The 23,316-nt window shown below is 42.0% G+C and overlaps 1 protein-coding gene across 4 annotated transcripts in view; it reads left to right on the forward strand.

Moving 5' to 3' along the window:
* SMAD9 (SMAD family member 9) overlaps nt 1-23,316 on the forward strand; it is a 45,452-nt gene that overhangs the window by 10,906 nt on the left and 11,230 nt on the right. For 3 of the 4 annotated variants that reach the window (XM_048948638.1, XM_048948656.1, XM_048948647.1), the window contains 5 exons: nt 3,685-4,307; nt 10,478-10,735; nt 13,452-13,589; nt 14,937-15,158; nt 19,802-20,058. In XM_048948638.1, the coding sequence (XP_048804595.1) occupies nt 3,896-4,307; nt 10,478-10,735; nt 13,452-13,589; nt 14,937-15,158; nt 19,802-20,058 (1,287 nt within the window). In that variant the 5' untranslated portion in view covers nt 3,685-3,895. The remainder of the gene's footprint in view (nt 1-3,684; nt 4,308-10,477; nt 10,736-13,451; nt 13,590-14,936; nt 15,159-19,801; nt 20,059-23,316) is intronic. The other variant, XM_048948665.1, reaches the window with a different exon arrangement.

Below are 23,316 nucleotides of genomic sequence, written 5' to 3' on the forward strand. Positions count from 1 at the left end.
TTTAGTCACCAAAGGAAATACAAGCAACCATCATGGTATGGCCCAGGGCTTTATGTGAATGCTGGGGATATAGGTCAAAACTGTGAAGCTTTCCTCTGTTTTCAAGTCCAGAGCATCAAGAAACAAGACTGGTCATCAGTCCAGCAAATATGTCAAACAGTTTTAAAACATTTCAGCATTGGAAGTTTCCAGTCTGATGGGCAAGTTGCCTGGTACAAGAGGCATACAGTTTAAACAACCACTCTCCTAAGAGATCATTAAAATTAAATTGTGGATTAACATCTCTATCTTTACAGCCCTGGAGCAGAGTGGCTGCCTAGGTATTTCATAATGGAGTATCTAAACCTAGCAGTGCATGGCTTAGTCTGCTGAATAATATACAGTATTATGTAATGAAATAATATTAAACTAGGTTGTTCTGATAATGATGTTATTTTTGAAAATTTCAGTATCTTTAATGCCACTTATGTTTTGAATGTCAGTTCGATTCGGGGAGAAAAAAGATTTCAGAAGAAACTGGGGGGAGAACGATAGGAAATTGTGCAATATACTTATCTGAGACTACATCACATGGTCTGCAAAGCACTGCTTTTGCTTTTATACACATACCCTTGGCGACTCTCCCACTAGCAACAATAGTGCTTAGACTCATACTGATGTCACTGTTGAGTTATTTAATTTGACCGAAAGAGATTAATGTGTTTATTTAAAACCTTGGTCAAAATGGAAAAGAAAATCTTGGGACAATACTTTTACGTGGACGTGTATGTTTTCATATCTGATGATTGCAGTGTCGCATTAACTTATCAGGGGCAGCTGTTGACACACACTAACGCCCCGGAGACCCCCTCAGATAAGAGCTGGAAGCCATTTTCCCTGTCAGCCTGGAGCAGAGACTTCCACACCACTGCTGGTGCTGTGGGCTTTCATCCCAGGCTGTCTTCTCTTGCTGCTGCCTCCAGGGCCCATCCACAGCCATCCCAGCATTGTTTTATTTTCTCGCGTGAGGATGTGGTTTGGTGCAGCCAAGTAATGACAGCAGCGCAGTGGCATGTGGAAGCCAGCAGGTTGTGATGGGGCAGCAGGGGACAGACACTGCAACTGTACAGCCTACATAGAAGGTGCTGGGCTCTGTGGGCCGAGCCTCCTCCCTCTAAGGCATTAGACTTACTATGTTTTACATAGGTTGCTCCAAAAGTAATGCCTTTTATATATTTCCATGGAAATTACAGTAGATTCAAAGAGCACAATAACGCTATTTGATAGAGCAAATTCTCAATGACAAAACACTATTTTTCAACAGTCACCACCATTAGGTGTGTATTTTTGCCAGCCATGAACAAGAGCCAGCATGCCATGCTTGTAAAAATCAGCACCAGTAGAGGGACCCACTGTCACTGTAACCACTGCTGAAACGCACCACCCACTGCCTCATTGTGCTCACATCCGCTGTTTGGGCTCTATAAACCTTCTGCTAGTGTCAGTGGGTGCCATTTTTTCCACATCGAGGAATTCTGTGAGACGCCTTTGCTTCATACACACTCCCATATCAGACACCATTTTCTCACACTGCCCCTAAGTTGCCATCTGTCACACGTCAACAAAATGTAACGGGATACTGATGGGAAGGTTCAACCTCTACTGCCATACCACCAACATTTACCTCTGATATCCTGGGCCAACATCATAAAATAGGAAGCATTACTTTCAAGCAGCCCTAGTACTAGCAGATCAATGGTATCTCCCTGTAGTAAATAATTCTGAACTTTTTTATTTTTCACTTGTACCCTCTAAATGTTTGGAATAAACTTGATTAAGAGGCATAAGCAACTCTCCAGTTAAATACTCCAGGTCATTGTGTGTTTACAAACACAGAGGGGAAAAGAAATCCAGAATCTGAAGTTTCTCTTTGCTGGGTTGAGTTTGGGAGGTCTCATGGAATCGATTATTGATTATTCAGTGGTGCAAGCATGGTGATTGTTGCTGTGGGTGTCTCTTGACAGTTGAGGACAGCCAGACATGCACATAGAACAATAGTATAGAAATTGCATAAACCACATCCGTGATGTGGTGGCTGCATGAAGCAAGGTGGGCCTGCTTTTCCTGCAAGTTTGGTAGTCCCTCTGTCCATGTTTTCATGTTAGCTCATGTCCCCTGATGCATAGAGCATAAATCTCCAGATGGAATAGCAGCTGCTACTTGGGCTTGTGACATGTCAGAGAGTCACCTTTGTAGTCATTACTCTACAGCAAACATAACAGGTTGCCTGGGCAGCCCTGGTACCTCAGGCCGTGTGTGCATATCCTGCAGTACAGAATCTCAGAACATCCCAAGTTGGAAAGGATCCACAAAGATCTTTGAGTCCAACTCCTGGCTCCATATAGGACTACCTAAAAATTAAACCATATGTCTGAGAGCGTTGTCCAAGTGCTTCTTGAACTGTGGAGTGTGCTGCGGAGTTGTGCAGTGCTGAGGGTGTCAGACTCTGCCAAAGAACCAGGCTTTGGGATTGGCATCCTGTCTCAACATGTTCTGCCTGTGTTTGCACTCTGTGTCCCCATGTGCCCTTTGAACTTTTCCAATAGCTGTGCATTTAAAAAAAAACTTCAGGATAACATTGTGAAGCTCTGCTGCTCCCAGCACCAGCAATATCTGTCTATTCAGTGGCTGGGAAGGACTCAAGTCCTCCCACAAAGGCAGTTGTGGCGCTGCTTCTGTGGAGGCATCCAGTTTAGCTGCCCTCATCTCCTGCTTTAAGTGCTTTGTACAGCCCTTTGGACTTGATATGTGCAGGGGGTCCATGAAGTATATTTAAAGCAGTAAATAGCTTGACATACAGGGACGCTTTCCCTCAAAGTTCTAGTCAGTGGAAATATATCATTTTCATCTAAAATTAGACTGGCTCCAGCTACATTAAGGAAAAAAAGAATAGAAAAGAAAGAAAGAAAGAAAAAAGTAAAATAAAAACAAAGAAAAACCCTCAAGAATTAAACTCTTTCTGTTGGACTCTGTCAGATGTAGCAACTCCTAGCAGAAATAACCCAGGATCCATCCAGCACAAACTGTGTCCAAAAGCCTGTGATTTTCATCCAAAAAACTTCGAGTTGTTGGAGGCAGCCAAATGAACTGGCTGGGCAAACAAGATTTTCTCTTGCATGTGAGACAATGTAAATAAGCTTAGAGAATAGTGATAGATCTTTCAAAGGCACTAAATGGGAATTGTTGAATTGAAAAAGAATTTTGCAGTTAATATTGTACAACTCTTGACAAGTAAAATGAGATTGGAGGGGCAGAGGGAAAGTTGAATTCAGAAAAATATTCTACTCATTACTCCCATACAATTTGTTATTACAAATTAATTTTTTAGAAGATGCTTGAGCTGAAGCTTAAAGCTTTTGCGTTAAATGTAATCCCAACCCTGCAGTAATTTGCCTACTGCACTTAAGTCCAAGTGCAAATGAAAGTGACTGGATACTTAATGCTTGCTGAGGCTCAAGTCTAAAACAAGCATGGAGGCTAGTAAGGAGGAGAGACTTGGACCCAAAATTAACAGCAGAAGAAACAAACAGAAAAACATTGAAAACTGAATACACATTTTGAATCATTTATCTTTCAGCATATTTTACTGAAGCAACAATGAAAGGAGCGTGTGAAGTTTAACTATGCATTGTGTTGTTATTCCAGGCTTCAGCAGCTTCTTGATGTTTGGAGAGTTCTGAGACCAGCCTTTTGGACTACTTGTAACCAGCACCTAAGGCTACAGAAACTTATGTCTGGAAGAACCTCTTTCTGAAGGAAACATCCATCTCAATATTGCGAAAACGCTGTCCAGGCCTTACAAGGCAGGAGAGTGATTTGTGCTTCTGCTGACACTGGTGTGTAATCTCTGCTTCTTATGCACTCCAGCACCCCTATCAGTTCCTTGTTCTCCTTCACCAGCCCTGCAGTGAAAAGGCTGCTGGGCTGGAAACAAGGAGATGAAGAGGAAAAGTGGGCAGAAAAAGCTGTTGATTCCTTGGTGAAGAAATTAAAGAAGAAAAAAGGTGCCATGGAAGAACTGGAAAGGGCTCTAAGCTGCCCAGGTCAGCCCAGTAAATGTGTCACAATCCCACGTTCCTTGGATGGGCGGCTGCAGGTGTCTCACCGCAAGGGGCTCCCCCATGTCATATACTGCAGAGTGTGGCGCTGGCCTGATTTACAGTCTCACCATGAATTGAAGCCACTGGAATGTTGTGAGTTCCCATTTGGCTCAAAACAGAAAGAAGTGTGCATTAACCCCTACCACTACCGGCGGGTGGAAACTCCAGGTAATTATATCATCTCTGAATGATTCACATCTCTGTTAGCTCTTGTGCTGGCAGGTCTGTACCTAATGCATTCTAATGAGTTCTTTGAGACCTGAAGAAGTAGGCTCTGTTTGATGGTGAAGGACCTTGGCTTTTTCCCTGTCTAGCATCACAGATACCAGCTGTGAAGAGAAGGATCCTGGCTGGGGCCCTTGCTCCATTGCACCTCCAAGAATCTTGTCCAGGGTGCTGAAAGCAAGGCTCCTCTCTGTGGACATGGCTGTTGGCCACCCCCTAATCCTACCCCTGTAGGCTGCTGTCAAGGGTATGTCTGTGAGCTTGAAGGCTAGGCACTGGCTTAGTCTTATCACCTTGGCTGGATTTATGCCACAGTCTGAAAGCCAAAAATAACTCATTGATTCACAGGAAAACTGTATCTCTAGCTTTCTCTGTAAAGATCAGAGTTGCAATAAGATGGTTTCTGTTGCTATGGATGTGAAACCGGGTTAGCTGATTCTTGTTAAAATGCTTGATGGTCTGCATTCAGTGGGATTTAATTATCTCAGTGGGTGGTTTATATGAAATAAATCCCCCAACTTCTCATAAAACTTTGAATTTTTCAGTTGATGATTCTCTGTAGACTAGACTTGTTCAGCATTGAAAACTTATGACCTTACTGAAGGGTCATTTAGTTGGGCTTTTTGTCAATGAAACAGCTATTGGAGAATTGTAGTATTCAGTGTCGACTTCTATAGGACTGGCAGTGATCTCAAGTGGTCATCTTGTTCCTCTCTCCTCCTACTCTCAAAACAGAACAAATTGCCAGGTACATTCCTGACAGATGTTTTCCTAATTAGCACTAAAAATCCCATGTGATAGAGGCTCCACAACCTCCCCAGGCAAGTGAATCTATTGCTTTGCTATCTTTACAGTTCAAAGTGATTTCTAATGTCTAACCTTTCTCTCTTTGCTGCCAAAAATCATGGTAATTTAATTTACTAATGGATATGGTTGGTAAGTGTATACTTATTATTCTGTGATTACTCTTTGTCTGGCATGAACTTTACTATGAGGTGACATTAGCATCAGATAAGTGAACTGTGGGATGTTTCTTTTCACACAGATGAAATAAGGGAAAGACATTTGTTAACATTTGTTAAATGGGGCTGTTCCCCTTCCTGATAGTCCTTCCACAGCAGCAGAGCTGTCATTTTGAAGTTGCATCTGAACTGCTGTAAACATTGTCAGAGCTAAAAATTTTGCAGCTGCAGGGAGTGGTGCATGTTGTCAACAGTATTTAATGGAAAGAGCTGATCTTCTGACTTTCTAAAATAAACTCCAAGAATCTAAGAAAAGATGCTCATAAAATATCCCATTTTGTGTATCTTTCTCTGTTAAGGCTGTAGTCTCTGGTGCTTTCTCATTTCTTTTGTTGTACCTGTAGTGTAGCTAATGGAGTCTCCTCAGTGCTGACAGCTCTGCACAGGGCTGTTTTAAACTCTGGTCTTTTGATCTCTTCTACAAACGCTAGTACTGCATTAACCAGCAGCTGCTAAATGGCTTCCAGAACTTCCTCCAATCATGAAGCTCTGACTTCAGCTGTGAATATGGCCCTATCATATAGCCTGACCGGCTAAATGCAGGCTAGCTATGTCTGTACTAGTAAATGAAACATGGCTAGGCTACAGCCTGAAAATTGCTGAAATACTTGTTTGCTCCGTGGCACAGCGGTATTTTGTGCAGACTATCACATATTAGCAATTCCCAGGGTGCAGGGCTCAATCCACATAAGGCACTTTTGGGCAACTTGGACATGACCACCTTGTTTTGGAGGGCAAAGAGCACAGCTGCAAAGATGCATGCTGTGCTGTTCCAGTTTGCTACAGGATCGGGGAGCTGTTCTTGTATTCCACTCCTATCACGCTTTTCTCAGGGACAGATGAGACTCTGAGCCTCCCAAGAGATTTACTTCTCCGCTAAAGATGAGGAGCAGCAAGGAGCACAACCTACTCAAATGTGCTGGGGCAGCAGTAGGAGAAATAACTCGCAACACTGAAAGTGGCAATAGTGCAGCTCTGAGCTGCAGTCAGAAAGCAGTGCTGTGAAGAGATAGGGATGAAGGAAGAGAAGGTATGAGCTTGATGGGGAAATGGTAGCAGTGAGGTCACCACAAAGTAGGTTGGGAGCAATTGATCCAGCTGCCAGTCTGTTCAAATAAAAGTCTTCTTTTGGCTACAGGAAATCTTCTATATCTAGGCTGTCAGAAGTCTTAGGGTTATGTAGGATTCTCTGAACCTCATCCTCATGAGTTACAGAATCCACCTGTTAAGTGATTCAGCAGTGCATTTCTTTACTCTCCAGAAGCCAGTGTGCTTTTCATACATGTGTCCATCCTTTTGGGGCTAACTTTCGTTATTCTAATCTGTCTCACTGAATCAACCACTCTGTGGCCATATCCATTAACTTTTATTCAGCATGAGTGAGTTATGTCAAAGATGGAAGGGACTTGCCCTTTCTCCAGTGACTTGGCAGATTCCTAGGCCTCTGTTATCGGAGTGCAGCCTGTGTCTTCGTGCTTGCCAGGCACATCATAGTCTGTGCTAACCAGCACAGCCTGGATTGTGTGTAGCATTCCTTGTTACTACTACTACTGTCCCCAGTGGAGCTCCTCTTTGCAGGTCTGCTGAGCAACTAGTGCCATTTAGAAAAATAAAACAAAACAACAAACAAACAAAAAAAAAACAGTAAAACAACAAACCACAATTATTTCCTCTATTTGTGCAACTTCACAGCACAGCTAGGAGTTAGGTCATCTAGCATAAAGGAGATAGATAAAATGGATAGGCTCTGCTTCCCAATTAAAAAGCTTGTCAGAAGTCTAAATGTTTGATTTTCAGGGGAATCCGCAGTTCTAGAAAAAAACTGCCTAAACATTTATCTCATTACTTTATATGACTTCATTCACATATGGATGTTATAATATGCAGTGTTGCTGCGGGGAGCAGAAGCCTAAGTGAACATTAAATTTTGACTAATTGCTTTACAAGCCTGAGTAGGACTGTGATCTGGTATCTTCCCAACTGGAAGACCACCTGATTATCTTACTGTTGGCCACGTGTTTGACATCTGTGAATGGGCATGGAGAACAGGTGGATCTTACCAGAGGGTAGGCTTCTAAAGACAGGAGACTCTGCGAAGATGAGCTGATGTGTCACAAACAGCAATGGAGATGTTGCACCTGGAATTAAAGGATGAAGCAGGTAGTTTACTTGCTAGCATCTGAAGTCACAAGCTCGGTGACCATGGAAACAATGAAGTTTCTGGCAAGAATTACAGCTAAATAGAACAGGAGAGAACAGAGCAGGAAAGGCAGCGGCAGGATTTGGTACATCACTGACTATATTTGGCTTCAATTGAACAAAGATCAGCATTTAGGGTTACACAGAAAGGATCCCTCCTGGCCCTTAATGAGAATGGAAGGTAAAAGGAAAAGATCCCACAGAGCGGTGACAATGCAGGTCAATTGTGAAGACCTGGTGTACTCAGTCAGTCAGTTTCATGCCTCTGGTCATAGTTCCTTCAAGATTGTTGAGCCTTGGAGAACAGCATCTGCTACCAAAAGAAAAAGAACCAAGCCCTTAGGGGATTTTTTCAGCCACAAAGAAAGAAATCTCTGTATTCGTCACCACCACAGAGGCTTTAGCTCTCTAGGCAGCCAGTGGAAAGATTGACCAAGGTGGCAAAAACTGTGCAGCAGAGTAGAAATTAAAAGAATAGCCTGGTCAGAACTGGGAATGAGTTCAAGGCCTTGCAAGGCTAGAAAATTCCTCTTGCTGACTCATTCAGGGCAAGTCAGAGGCTCTCCCTGGCAAGTGCTGTTGACACATCTCAGTTCTCAGCTTTCATTTAGAAGAGGAGTCGTGCTGAGTTCTCACAGGGCTGGACTAAATTGCTTTCCCAGTAGTGGGGCCTGCAGTGAGGTACCTGTCCCCGGCCCTGCACAGCATTACTCAGCACCACTACTGGGTGCAAAGAGATCTCCAGAGTTATCCACAGCTACTGGTCAGAGCTGGCCAGGCAGCAGTGAACCTGGCAAGCATCACCCCAGTTCCATGGAGCAGCAAGGGGAAACTCCAGAAACAGCAGCTCACAGCCTGGAGCTGCTTTCAGGATCATGTGCTGGGAGGGATTTAGCTGACCAAAACCGCATCTGCAGTGGTGGTGGTGCCTTGTTCCTGTATAGAGCAAAAAAACCGAATGCTGAAGGAGTCTTTTTCTCTCCAATGTCTATGAAGGGGTAACAGGCTGAGATGCCAATGCCTTCTGAATGAGTCCTCCAAAACACTAGGGAGAAGTAAAGAAGCAGAAATAGCTTTCTCACCAAAGGGCATTACAGGGTGGCAAAAAAGCATCATCATGCAGATAGTGGCAGTTCATTGGTGACTGGCAGATTCCCAAATGGTGTGTGCCAGTGGTGGGGCAGGAGCATGGCTTAGCCCTGCAGCAGCATGGTGCCACAAGGAGCTGGACACGTGTTGGTGGTACTAGCATGGGTCTTTCTGTTTCCTCTGCCCCAGCTCAGCCAGTAGTGTGGTACACTGATCTCTAAGGAACACGTTCCTTCTCATGCACACGTTTTGCATTATTTCTGTATTATTTGCTTTGTAGCAATTATTCCACTCTTTCATTACACTGTATAAATGAGAGCTCACTGTAATTAAAAGGTGCTAGCTAACCTACCTAAAAAGAATTAGCCTTACCTTGACTGAGCTTTTGGGCCTAAACAATCTGTTAAAACACGTTCAAACAATATATTTGTGTCAGCATTTATAGCTAAAAGTGCACGTCGCTATTTGTTTCTGTAAGCTAGTAAGGAGAGACTGAAGGATTACTTGCTGCTAGGTTTTAGGCCAAGGAACTCTAGACACCAGGTCAATCAATACAAGCCCACTGTATTGTTCCAGTTGTTCGGAAAATTCATCCTTGTCACAATAAAGCAGATTGCCTCCTTATCTTCCTTTGTGGCTTAGCAATCCCCCGAATGAATCTTGGGGACTCATTTCCCATGCCTGCGTTTAAGGGCTTAGCAAAGACAATTAGGTGCTAAGTGAGCTAGTGACTAAGGGAACTCTTGGGGTACATGAATTGAACCTTGTAGGTGCTATTCCCCTTCATCAACTACAGGGGGACCCAGTCAAAGCCTAAAATTGAACTCCCATATGCAGAAATATTTAGCAAACCTCTTTGTGTTCCAGTCTCAGGGCAACAGCTTTATAGGTAACTCAGATAGTCCTGTTTGCTGAAGTTCCTTGACTCCACTTGTGCTCTTGTTCTTGGTAAGTCAGAATTCAAAATTCAAAACCACTTGGGTCAACTTTGGGTTTCTCAGAGCAGTCATACTGTTACAACACTGACAGTAAAAGAGGTAAGTGAAGAAGCTGGATGAGGAGAGATTATTTCTTCTATTAGACCAGTTTTTGCATGGATGAATTTGAATTTCAGTTTTCTTGCATTTTTCTTGTGTTAACTATCAACCATTTACATTTGTCTCTTCGTGCTAGATCTTTTCTAACAACTATATTGCAAGAACTAGATTAATATTGCTGCGATATTTCAATTGCCATTTATATTTCCTTTTAAAGATCCCACTGTCTGGCTGGCAGCATTTTCAAGTACCTGAAAACCTTTTAAATACAGTGTTTAGCTTCTGGTCTGTGCTTCTGTTTGCCAATCTGGTGGTAAAATAATGCATTGCATTGCTGAGCACTGTTAATTGTTATTAAACTTGGCTTTGATTTTGGAAAAATCTGATGATAATATTTAGCAAACCCTTGATACAGTAATTATTTCAGGAAGGAAGAGAGAGATAATTTTGAGAAGGAGAAATATGCCATTTGCATTTGTGTAAGGAGACTGTGCACATGCTGTACATGTGAATTTTATGGTACCTTGCTTACATTAGGAATGACACCTTATTTTGCACATGCAAATGTGGAAACTGCAAATCTTGGAAAATGGTCGAATATCAGGTTTTGATTCTTGTTTTTGGACAGATTTGTTGCTATTAAATGGCTTGTATATACAGAATGATACAGGTAGCAAGGAATATATCTCTTTTTTACTGACAAAGAGATACACTTTCAAGAGTGCAATTCTGAACAGATTTTTTCTGTTCTTGTTTTTATTTTCAGTCCTACCTCCTGTACTTGTTCCAAGACACAGCGAGTTTAACCCTCACCTCAGCCTTCTTGCCAAGTTTCGAAATACTTCTCTGCACAGTGAGCCACTGATGCCTCACAATGCCACCTATCCTGATTCTTTCCAGCATCCTCCATGTACCCCTTTTCCACCATCACCCAGCCACATGTTCTCCCAGTCACCTAACAGCATCAGCTACCCCAACTCACCAGGAAGCTCTTCTGGACCAGGAAGTCCGTATCAGCTCACGGGTAAGAATGAGCTTTCAGAAATTCTGAATGAGGCAGTCAAAGTTCTTGCTAGGGCCTGGGATCACGAGCCAATTTTCTGTGCTCCCCCCCAGGCTGTAGCTATAAATTGGAATGTTGGACAGGATGGATTTGGAATGGCATTTCTTGGGACTGTCTCTTAGTATTGTCTCTCAGTCCTTCTGATGGCAAATCAAGGAGCTAAGATGTGTAACCATTCCACTCCTAGAATGCGTGTATGAACTTTCATGATTACTACAATGGAAAAGTTCAGGAGAGAATTAGGTTTGCCAAGACACCTTCTGCCCAGGGCTGCCCACCTAAGTTAGGCAGCTTTAACAGAGGTGGTGAGGATGGGACCTTTATAAACTCCATGGGAGAGACAGAATATAATGGGGAAATTGGTACACAGAAATATTTTTTAATACACGATGATCCCATTGACTATAAACTTCAGGAAGTTAAGATGTTTAATAATTTGGTCCAAAACTTGGTTAAGCCAATAGGCAAATTCCCATGAATTTGGAACATGTTTCATCTGTTCCACAGTTCTAAACTCAGCAGGGTTAAGTCATTCAGATCATTTGTTTTGAACTCCTTACCTGGTACTGCTCTGATTACTGAAAATTTGAATGTACCAAAAAGGTATCATACAACACAGCTGAGAGCTAGCTTTAATATCAAAGCATGGTTCAGTTTCACTTCTGCACTTTGTTGTCATTCTGAAATAGTTTCAGTGAACTCAGCTTGTTCAGAAGGATGAATTCAGGTCAGAATCTTGTAGATTAATGTTTTAATATATCAATTACAAAGTATTTGAATTCATACATTTAATTATATGGTATTGTGATTTTAAGTACAAGAAAGATGTTTAGTTTTACAAGGTATTTGTAGTATTTGAACTTCCTTTTAAGCCGGATACTTTCAACACATTTTCCCTTCCTTGTACATTCAATTAATTGTTCATTTCTTCTCTAGATCTGTAGTTCAGATCATACTTAGCAACATCCAAATTCACAAGCAGTAGGACTTGTTTGTCTTCTCCCATTTCTTTATTTCACCTCTCTGTAACCAAGCTTGATTTAGTGGAGCTGGTCCTGACAGGTAAATCAGGACCATTGCAAAGTATGTAATGACTCTGACTCGTGTAACTTAACTGAACTTGGGACCTTGCAAAGCTACTTAAAATGTAAGTGGCTGAGCTGGAACTTCATTATATCACAGCACAGGGAATGCTGATAAACATAATTTGCCTGTGTAACAATCAGGGTTGAACAACTATCTAAAGCAAACTAGGATTGTATCAAGAACCTTGAGTGGGATTGATAAGACCAAACAGATGTCAGCAATGCAAATTTCTACATCTGATGCAATTGTTTATTTGTTCTCTGCTCTGTAGTCAGTAGAGAAAAATAAGCACTCCTAGAACAAGATTCATTTCATCTTAAAGTATTTGTCTAAAACTGCTAAGATGCATTGTGTATAAAGCAAGCATATGGAATGCTTATAATAGACAGCAGAAATACTTGTACAACCTCATTATTTCCTTCCTGTAACTTAATATTATCATCTTCCATTGTTTCTTTATTTTTTATTACTTTAACATGCTGCATTTCTGTGGGAGGGTTATGCCCTATATATGTTAGGGATATTGTGTAGTGTATGAGATTCCTATATCATGGATACTACTTAAATAGTAAATTAATAGTAAATTAAGTTAAATTAATAACATTCCTGTGCAATGTGTACTTGGAAGGCTCAGTGGTTATGTTATGAGACAGGCCACCTTTATCCACTCTGGGTGAATCTGTGTTGTCTCGAGGGTCAGCCAACAGCCCATACACAAATGGAAACTTCAGCCAGAAACTGGGATAAACTCTTTAAAGAGACCCATAGCTTTACAGGTTCAGTTACCACTGTAACTTACACATGAGTTTCTGGTCACTACATACTTTCAGTGTTTAACACTGAATGTTTAACACTGACATTTTCTAATGTAAAACCAAAGTCACTTTTTCTTTGGCTTTGTAAAGCCTCCTGTTCTTGAGAATCTTTGCTGCAGAGAACCACCTTCCATTTTCTATCTTACTATGCCATGAAGGAAAGAAACCAGGAGCTAGGCACGTTGTGGGTTGGTACTTCTTCATTCACTGCTATATGATAGGATGTCATATAGCTAGGACAGAAGTTAAAAGGACAAATCTGAAGGAAGTTTTGCCAAGTCTCACTTTAAAATAAAAGACTCTCCATACGCTTTCTTTATAGTCTGTGAAGAAAGAGAACTTTCTCCTTGAGGGGAAATTAAAGTTATTTGCTGCTGTTAAATCATCTTCTGCAAGGATTTTAACATTTTGGAGAGAAGCCTGGAATTGAAGGATCAAACAGCTTTGCTTTCTTAGTATAACAGCTCTTATTATCAGAAAACTTGGCATGATGGTGGTCTGAGCCTGAGGCCATCCTCTGTCTGTCCCTCCTTCCATCAAGTGTACAGAATCCAATGTGACTGCCCTTCCTTACCGTTCTTCCTGAACATGTGATGGTCTTACTCTGGAGGCTGGGAAGAGATGAGATTCAGATTTGTGCTTTGTTTCAAACCCTTCTGTAGCTAAACAACGCTGAAGAAGCGGTATGTATTCAGTAGGAAACATTGGCCAGAATTTACCAAGGTATTGATTTAGATGTCCTATCTTCTGTTTTTTTCTTTCCTTCTCTCTAATAGTGGAAACTCCACCCCCACCCTACCACGCAAGAGAAACTCCAGGAAGCCACAATGGGCGGTCAATGGATGCAATAGCTGAAAGCCAACTAGTACTGTCTTTGCCCAATGGAGGTAAATCTGCCGATGGAGAAACCGAAAGTAAATAACTTTATACTGTTTTTCAAAGAAAAATTGCTAAGTAGTAAAGTATTATTCAAACAACAATGTTCAGTGATCTGTTATAGTAGGTTTCAGACAGCTTTGAGGGTTAGGCTGTGTATTAAATCCATCCATTAGCTAGGAGAATAGGAAGATCTAAGAATTCAGTGACTTACATGTGAAGTGAGAGAGATTAGATTCTTCTTGAAACCATGAACTACTGCAGTTAGAAAGTTGTTACTGAAAGCAAACACTGTTACCTACTTTGAAAAGATAAAGATATAAAATCAAAGATGGGGAGTAATACAACACAAAAGAACACTATCTAAATCAAAACTGATTTCTTTATCACCATCAGTTCTAAGTTTCATGTACTTTAAAGTCTTATGTTTGGAAACTTTCTTATTACCTTCATTGTATTAATGTTACATTACCGGCTGGCTGGAATATAAAAAGACATTCTAGTGAAGTACAACTTTCTGAAACACTGAGGAACATAACAGACAAGTGCACAGAATGGCTAGGTAATTACTAGCCATCAGACACCGATATTTTTAAATAAATTGTTGAGACTTTAATCTCTTTAGCATAATTTACCTTCCCTGATCACAGCCGTTGTGAATCTTGGTTAGAAGTTTACTAGAGGTTATGGGCAAAGGTGCTGTGGGGCAGGAGGTCTCATATGCCTGTGGTAGGCAAGCAGAATAAAGTTTCCCAATAATTCCTGTAGAACAAGTGAGCGTTCAGAGATTCTTTCATGTTTTTAAGTCCTTTGCTGTCTCTGTGTTAGAAAACCTGGGTAGAGGTAGATCCGAAAGAAATGAGATGAGATTTCTACTTACAGACCCACATGGAAGTGGAAAGCCTCAAAGCGTGCAAAGAAAGAAAGGTGGAGGGGAGGAATAGATTGATTACTTCTGAACTCCAGCATTTGATACTAGACTTAAGTCTTGTCTCAGTTTTGATTTACTTTGAGCCCACCTGTCATCCCTAGCTCCTCTGGTGTGTAGAGCGGATGTATCCCCTACTACTTTCAGTGTAGAGATTGGGCCTCACTTCAGCAAGGAATGTTAGCATGTGCTTAATTTAATGTGTTAGGGTTACCACTTTTTGAGAACAAGTGGGACTTCTCAAAGACTCATAGTTAAACTGGTGTACCAGCTTTTGCACATTTTGGTCATAACATTAAGAAGCAGAAGCTGCTTTTGAGATTGTCTGACATTAACGACTGTTTAGATGAAGAGCTGGGGGTGTGGGAGGGACAGAAAGGAGGAAAAGAGACAGAGAATGATTGTCTGAAAGAATACTACTAAGAACCCAGCAGCTAATTAATTTTGTTTCCTACAGATTTTCGGCCTGTTTGCTATGAGGAACCACAACACTGGTGCTCAGTTGCCTACTATGAACTCAACAACAGGGTAGGAGAGACTTTCCAGGCTTCCTCTCGAAGTATCCTTATAGATGGATTTACAGATCCCTCAAATAACAAAAACAGGTTCTGCCTGGGACTGCTCTCAAATGTAAACCGCAATTCTACCATTGAAAACACCAGGAGACACATAGGAAAAGGTAAGAGCAAATTCCTTCTCCTTGGGAATATTCAGAGCTCAGGAGAACCGTAAAATGGTTAACAATTCTGGCTGATTTGTCTGATATACTTTTCTTAAAACCAAAGCTGAGATTATTTCTGAAGCAGAGGGAGTTGATTCTTTTCTGACTGAATAATAATCAGCAGAGTATCTACTTACAAAAGCTATTTACTTGGCCAGCAAAGAGAAAAATGTTGTTTATAGTTGTAAGTTCTAATTTAGCAGTATGTATTTTCATTTTATTTATTAGAGCTTCTGGCAACTGGGAATATTGCCATTGAAATGCCACTAAAAGGATAATTGCTGGTGCCTCAGGGCTGGTTCTTCTACCACCAAATAACAAAGGGAGATGGATGAAACACTTAGCAGTTGAGTTATTTAGTTGAAAAACTGTACAAGAGTTGCCTTTATAGATTTTTTTCCCATAGCAACGTAAGGAAATCAGTCCAATCTGATTCCCTGCCATGTCAACTTCTCACTGGTAACTCGAAGTCTTGGGTTCTGCCTCCAGCAGTTCTCCTTGTATGCTTCACTTCTGCTGTGTACATGTCCTGTGCACACAAGATCATCTGCTATTGGTGACAAGTAGGATGAGGCCATACCTGGATACACATGGACACACTCTCTCCATCCCAGCTTGCGAGAGTAGGATAGGGCTTGATATTCTCCCAGAATTTATTAGTGTTTGTGGCAGTGAGACAGAAGCCCTGCACTGGTCACTTCTCTGTGCAGTTGAAGCTTTGCCTCCTCTATTATATCCAGTCTAGACTCATTATCTTGCCAGACCAGCCTCTTACCACTAGCATCCTGGGAATGGATTCCCTACTGGGCTAATTAACTCTTAATTGTTTCACTCCTATTATCTTGTCAACCTCACCTCATTTCCTGGGCCTAGAGCAATACTTTAATTGACTCTTGATAGCTTAGTGTTAAATGACTGAGTACGAGGAAGGTCTGAGACAAATGTGACATAGTTTTTACAAACAACAGTGAATCTGAAGGCTGAGAGATGTACTCAGCTCTTACACTTTTCCCCAGAAGGAAAAAAAGTACCTGTGTTACAAAAGTGTGAAGGTGGTGTGATGCTACACCAGTAAATTGATGTGAGCAGTGGAAATGAGTTGTACATCTAGATTTAACTTACTCAGAAAACAAGGCAAAGCTTCTCAATCAGCATAATCAGCGTAAGCTGCCAAAGTGGTATAGATCAAAGCTGAGCCCGGCCCTAAAAGAAGAACAACAAAAAATCCCAGTCGAAGCTGTTATTTGAGGATCTTACATCCTGTGAATTTCTGCCCCAAAATACAAAGAGACAGAACAGGAAGAATATGAGGTAAATGCTAATAGTCTTCGTCCTTTCAAATCTGAAGATGCGTCTTCATTGATTAAAAGTTCTTTTAAGTCTTACACTAGGAATCTGCCCAAGGGAAGGGAGCAGGTTGCCTAGAGAGGAGCTTAGTATACCTGAGATCCTCAATGTTAATACTCTTCTCTGTTTATGCAAATCTTAAGAAAACATGTTTAAGTGGAATAGAAGTGGCACCAGTATGGGCCTGCAGAAGAGCACAGAGCAACTCCAAGAGTGTGTAGTTCAAAGGCACACTGGACAGATGAAAGCTGCTGAAATTGATACAATTGTCACATGTTAACAAGGGAGAAAAAGGAGTGAATAAACAAGATTAGCTCAGTAGGATAAGGATATGCGATTGAATTGTCATCTAGTGTATCAGCGTGAAACGGTTTCCTGGAAATACCACATCAAAGCTAAAAACAATCCAGAACACAATGCAACATCTACTAGCAATTGGATCTGTTTCAGCAGTAAGACTTCAAGGACAAAAAGGAGACTACTGATCAGAGAGTCAAAAAGCATTGGATGCTTGGAACCTGCTGAGTCTCCAGTTTCTGCAGAGGGCAATGAAATCCTGCTAAAACATATAGGCCTTGGATTTGGTCTTTTACAAATATGCATTCAGCTGGTTGGCTTCTTCAGGGTGCTTGTCTCCAGTGAGTGAATAGCAGAAGAATGGAAATATTCACTAACATTTCATTACTGCTGTATTTATTGCTTTTTAAAGAATCCACAACGAAAAAGAAAATCAGAGCCACTTTCAGAATGACTTCGGTGTTTTTGTTATTGTAGTATGCAGTTTTGGTAATGCCTTTGAAAGCATTGGGGTTTTTTTTTGTTTGTTTTTTGGTTTTTGGAAGTTAGTTATTCAGTGTGAAAATGTAGCCCTTAAAGCTTCGCACTTTAGCACCCAGAAGTGCAGTCACTCTAAATCAGTCATCACACCTGAAGATTCAGAAGGAGGTGAACACGTGTCCTTATTCTTCCCTTCCTTCCCTGTCTTCCTTCTCAGTCTATTTCAGGAATTCACCTGGTCTCCATCAGTGTTAGCCAAAACCTTTGTGATTTTACTATCAGTGTCCTTCCTTTTCATTCCCCTTCCACGGGATGGAAAGGAAACATTGGTCAAATCATAGCAGATGCATCTCTGTGTGCATCTGAAGCTGCTGACTGGTCGGTCTAATGGAGCTGTGGTCTCACCTGTGTTCTCAGTGAAGTACCAGCTTGTGCTGTGAGCCACACCCCCTCACATTTAATATGAGATCTCATGGGTACATAGTGGTAGAATTCAAGTGATGGCTTGAAGACAGACTGAGGTTCTTGTCTGAGTCACACTGGAAGTGTCTGGGAGAGCATACTTTTCCCAGATCCTTTTCCCACTCAACCTGCTTTTCCCCAACTCTTTCCCACTCCTGTTCAGAGGCTGTTTTTGTTTTAAGGATGTGCTGCTGTCCCTTGCTGTCATGACCACAGAATCAGGAACAGAGACTGGGAATATGTAACCAGTCATTTTTGTACAAAAGACAACAGGAATAAAACGAATTACAACTGAATTAATAAAGCATAGTTATCACTGGCTTTGCAGACATTACACTTAGACTCTGTGAACATGTGCATTTGTATGTAAAGGTGTGAATGCCATCTCTGGGAATAGAAAGGAGAATTTTATTTTTATTTAGTGGTGGTTTTTATGAGAAGAAAGAACAGGGTTCTTCCACCTCTCTTGCCCATGGGAGAGGTTAATCTTCCCTAATCTAGCCATGGGAAGGTTGAACGTCTAGGTATCTTCACAGGGTGACTCGGTCCCTTTCAGGGTGTGGTTTCTTGCTCACATTTAAGCAGTCTAGTTCCCTATTGCCATGCTGGCACTGAAGAAGATCTCATTGCAAATAGATCTTTGTTGTTGTTTTGTTCTGTTTGTTTTTAAGTTTATTAGTTTTCACTGGGTTCAGTTCCCTGACCTGGGTGACTGCCTGGTCCCCAGACACTGCTGCAGCTTGAAGGCAGGTGTGGGAAGAAATAGTAAGAGCAGGGGAAGAGTGAGCCTTTACTGCACCAGCTCAGACTTCCATCATTTTGAGTTGGCTGTGAGCCTGCAGTCTGCGGTGGACGGAGTGAATCGACTGGTCACACTGCCTCTCATCTACCAGATAAGAGAAAAATGCTTACACCAGTTCACATATATATTCACACAAGCAGACATCCTGGGTGGATAAGAGTCCTTGAATGGATGGAAGTGCTTCCATCTTCCTTTTTCCAAGATGTAGTAAAAGTTTGAAAGTTAATGTTGGTAAGTCACTTGGACACTGAAAAGTTCATCAGATCAATTGTTTTCCTGATAAAGTTTGCATTTAACAAGAAGGATTTGGTGAGTAAGTCAGGGTCGTGCAAATGTAAACACGTGGTTCTGTATGACTTGAAGTACACACCATGTGTGTTTGAACAGCATGTGGCAAGACCTTGTAGTAGAGCGTAGCATGCAATGAAATGGGTCTTGGTCAGCGTGCGTATGCTCAATGGTGATAGAGCACAATAGATTTGGATGTGTAATGTGTAACAGATTTGTCAGTTCTTTAACAGGTTTGATCCACACTTTAACATGGCTGGCATACGTTTGACATTTGTGTGTGTGTGTGTATGTGCATGTGTGTGTCATAAAGTACCATGCTACCGAATTAAAGAAGTAATCCAGTCCTAATAGGGAGATAAAGAATTTTATTCCTGTACTCATACCTTCACAGAATCACAGAATCACAGAATCACAGAATCACCCGGGTTGGAAGGGACCCCAAGGATCATGTAGTTCCAACCCCCCTGCCTAGCAGGGCCACCAAACATACACATTCAGATCAGGTTGCCCAGGACCCCGTCCAACCTGGCCTTAAACACGTCCAAGGACGGGGCATCCACAACCTCCCTGGGCAGCCCGTTCCAGGGCCTAACCACTCTCCTAGTAAAGAACTTCCCCCTAACATCCAACCTAAATCTTCCCTCCTTCAACTTAAAACCATTTCCCCTAGTCCTGCTGTTGTCAGCCCTGAGATATTGTTTTTGATAATTTCCTTTTAATGCTGATGGGTCCCTTGTACAGACATAGGGATGTAGACAAAGTTTTCTGTCTTTTAAATGGCACTAAGTTCCTGGAGTGATGTGGGTTTATATGCCCACACCAATTAAATAGTTAAAGAATTGAGAGAACCAAACCAAGTTACTGAAATAAAACGTGTTGTAAACAATGGAGAAATAATACCTGTCTTGTTTTCTTTTTCTAGGTGTTCATCTTTATTATGTTGGTGGAGAAGTGTATGCTGAATGTGTCAGTGACAGCAGTATTTTCGTGCAGAGCCGCAATTGTAACTATCAGCATGGTTTCCACCCAGCCACTGTCTGCAAGATCCCCAGTGGCTGCAGCCTCAAGATCTTCAACAACCAGCTCTTTGCCCAGTTGCTTGCCCAATCAGTCAATCATGGTTTTGAAGTAGTGTATGAGCTGACGAAGATGTGTACGATTCGAATGAGCTTTGTTAAAGTAAGGATTCTTTGTTTTCTCTTGCCTTTATGAAAAGGAGAATCCCAGTACTTGCTAGCTTTAGTGCAAAACTAGACCATATCAAATCCTTCCCAAGTAGAGATATGCACCCAAACTGCAAATTGCAATCCAGAATTCTTGTTCTCCAGTATTGCCTTAAACTTGTAGGTACTAAAAATCAGTAGATTCTGTGATCAACCTAAGAACTTCATGGACTCTAGAAATAAAGTATCTTACAGATTCATACAAAAACCAAGCAGAGACTGAAGCCCCCCTGACTGCATAAGGAGTTCAGCTTAGCAGTGAGCTTAGCAGTGTGTAAACAAAGCACTTAGGCAGTTGTGACCTCTCTTACTGTTACTGTTTTGCAATAGACTTTGATAGAGCCACACATCTGAAAAAAAAAAGGTCTTTATGTCTCTAGTCAAATTTACAGTCCCTATTACTATAAACTCGTATATACATGGTCAGTCAAGAAATACTAGGTCTTCCCACTGAGCTTGTTGGGAATAGTCATTGTTTGCCACCTGTCTGATCCCTGCCTCGAGATTATCTTAATTCCTGATGGCATTCACACTGGCAGTCACACAGACAGAAGATCTTCTTGTGAGCAGAATACAATGCCCAAAAGAACAACTGATCTTCCCCTGATTAGAAGAGATAGTAGGCAACCAAAGCCTTTGCAGTTTCCATGTCTTTGAAATCTGAACTTTGTAATGTGATTGCCCTGTGTGCAATATATTGGTCTTTGTGGGAGTTTCTTGAATCTTCCGAATGGCTTTCTTACTAGAATATTTATTGACCCTTTTTAGTATTCAGGATTTACTTTGGTGTCTGTTGTAGCACTTAAACTTCAGAGAATAGTGAATGCTTCAAGACTACAGACATACTAGACTGTGACTTCCTATAGTGCTGCTGGGAAGAGCTGGCAGCAATGTTCAGCCTGCAAACTAGGAAAGGTGCACCATTAGAAGCAAGTTGGTCCTATTAGACACCAAAAGAAATGGCTTGAGTGTGTCCATTCATCATGCAGATTTGGTTCCAAACAAATGAGTGAGTCAAGCCAATTGAATTCACATCTAAGATATAACAAAATTACTTGAGGCTCTATCCCAGTTCTGTTCTTCCATAGTTCAGTTCAGTTCTTCCATATTCTGAACAGCAGATGAGTTGAGTCCCACACAGCTTTCTGGTTCTGATTCTTTCCAGCCGTCCCTAGGGACCCATCTGCATAACTCTGAGAGCATTAAGAATGCCCTGTAACTTTTCCCAAGAGTCCAAACCATGATCTCCATACCTGTGACCATGGTGTTGCTTTGTTCTTGGGAAGGGACTGGTATCTTGTTCACACGCAAGCATTACGGGAAAAAAGAAAGCAAGAAACCCAACAAGCAGCCTTTTCTTTAATGGAAGACATGAATGGGCATGTTGTTTATTAAGGCAGTATAGCCAGTTATGCAATATTTTCATTATCTCAGCAACTCAGGGGCAGTCTCTTTGATGTGTTATCTGCCTCCAAGCCCAGCATGGCAGCAAAAAGTGGTGGCATTGATGCACTAAATAATATTGCTGCTATATTATCACCTTGCTTTGTTGAAACAACAGCAGCCACTATAGTGCCTCAGGCACCAGAAGACCAGTGTACAGAGTTATTTTGAACCTTTTCCCATGACCTTTGGAACACGACTATGCAAATGTCAACTAGACTCTTCCTGGCCCACAAAAACTCTTTCCTGTACTCATTCTTCTCAAATGATTTATATCCCAAGGTGTGAGTTTTGGTGTATTTAGTTCTGGGTCATAAATACTTTTGGGCATGGGGTATGCAGTGGGCAGAGGAGCACGTTGTCTGTCAGATCACTGGTCTCAAACTCCTACACAACCAATGCTTGAGCTGGGAGGGAGGGCTGGGTATGCACCAGATCATGAGAAGCTGGCAAGGACCGTGCCACTCTCTGGAGGCAGGACATGAGAAAAAGGGAAGTGAAGCTCCTCTCCTCTGTGATACCCCTAGCATGCCCATATAGCAGCTGAGAGAAGCTCGACTCTCAGGTACATGTGCAGGGACCACCAGGGAGAGCAGGTAATAATTGCCATCCACACAATGCTGCTGATAAACCCAACAAAACAAGGTCAGCTGTTGTCCCTTCTCCACTGATGAGACACCTGATGCACAAAACAGAAGATCAGAGTTCTCCACTAAACTGAGAACTGAACCCAGTGTCCTCCCTCCCACATTGCTCCAAGTTGTGGAGCTGAGGGTATTACCCAGCAGGCTTGGTCCTACTCCTCCACATAGGGCTGGAGCTGGAGCTGCCAGAGGGTAAAACCACAGAATCACAGAATAGAATGGAATCATTAAGGTTGGAAAAGAACACTAAGATCATCTATGCCAACCATCAACCCATCACCACCATAGCCACTAAACAACGTCCCTCAGTGCCACATCTACACAGTTCTTGAACACGTCCAGGGATGGTGACTCCACCACATCTGTGGGCAGCCTGTTCCAATACCTCACCACTCATTCTGAGGAGAAAATTTTCCTAATATCTTACCTAAACTGCTCTGGCACAATCTTAAAGGAATTACCTTTTGTCCTATCACTAGTTACCCAGGCTGGAGAGAGCTGTCACCTGCACAAGGTTGGGAAGGTGTAGCAGGAGCAGCAGGATTCCCCAGCTCATTTCCCACTGTGAAAAGCTCATTTCTAGACTCCTTATGTGAGCCCTGGGCTTCTCTTCCCATCCTCTGTGCAAGATAACACCACAGCTTTGCGAGTGGTTCTTATTTTATTCCATCCTTAGAAAAGCTCCACCTCTGAGTTCATTCTGGCCCTGGGGCTGTCCTACACTCCAGGAGGCTGTGTGATCTGTGGGATCACAGGGGAGTCCTTCCCCAGGGCATTTTACCCTCTGACAGCCCCAGTCCCAGTCCAGGAAGGCAGCACAGGCAGTAGGAAGGAGGCTGGAAGTGTTTGGGAGCTGCCAGCAGAGGGAGATGCCCAGTCACTTACACAGACTGCCGAACTCTCAAAATCAGACAGGCTGTGTTTGCAACCTGTAATTACTGTTTCTATATAGGTTTTCCATCCTGCTAATCAGGGGAGGTGCAACATCTCCTCTGACTCTTATCCTTAGGTCATGTATCTTCAATGCAGCTGAGTAATTAAGACTCTTAATCAAGTCAGAAGCATGACAGCACTTGAAGAGTAGCATTTTATACGAACATTTCCAGAATGCTTATCTGAGGTGCCTA

Source organism: Lagopus muta, chromosome 1 (assembly GCF_023343835.1).
Source record: "Lagopus muta isolate bLagMut1 chromosome 1, bLagMut1 primary, whole genome shotgun sequence".
NCBI lineage: Eukaryota > Metazoa > Chordata > Aves > Galliformes > Phasianidae > Lagopus > Lagopus muta.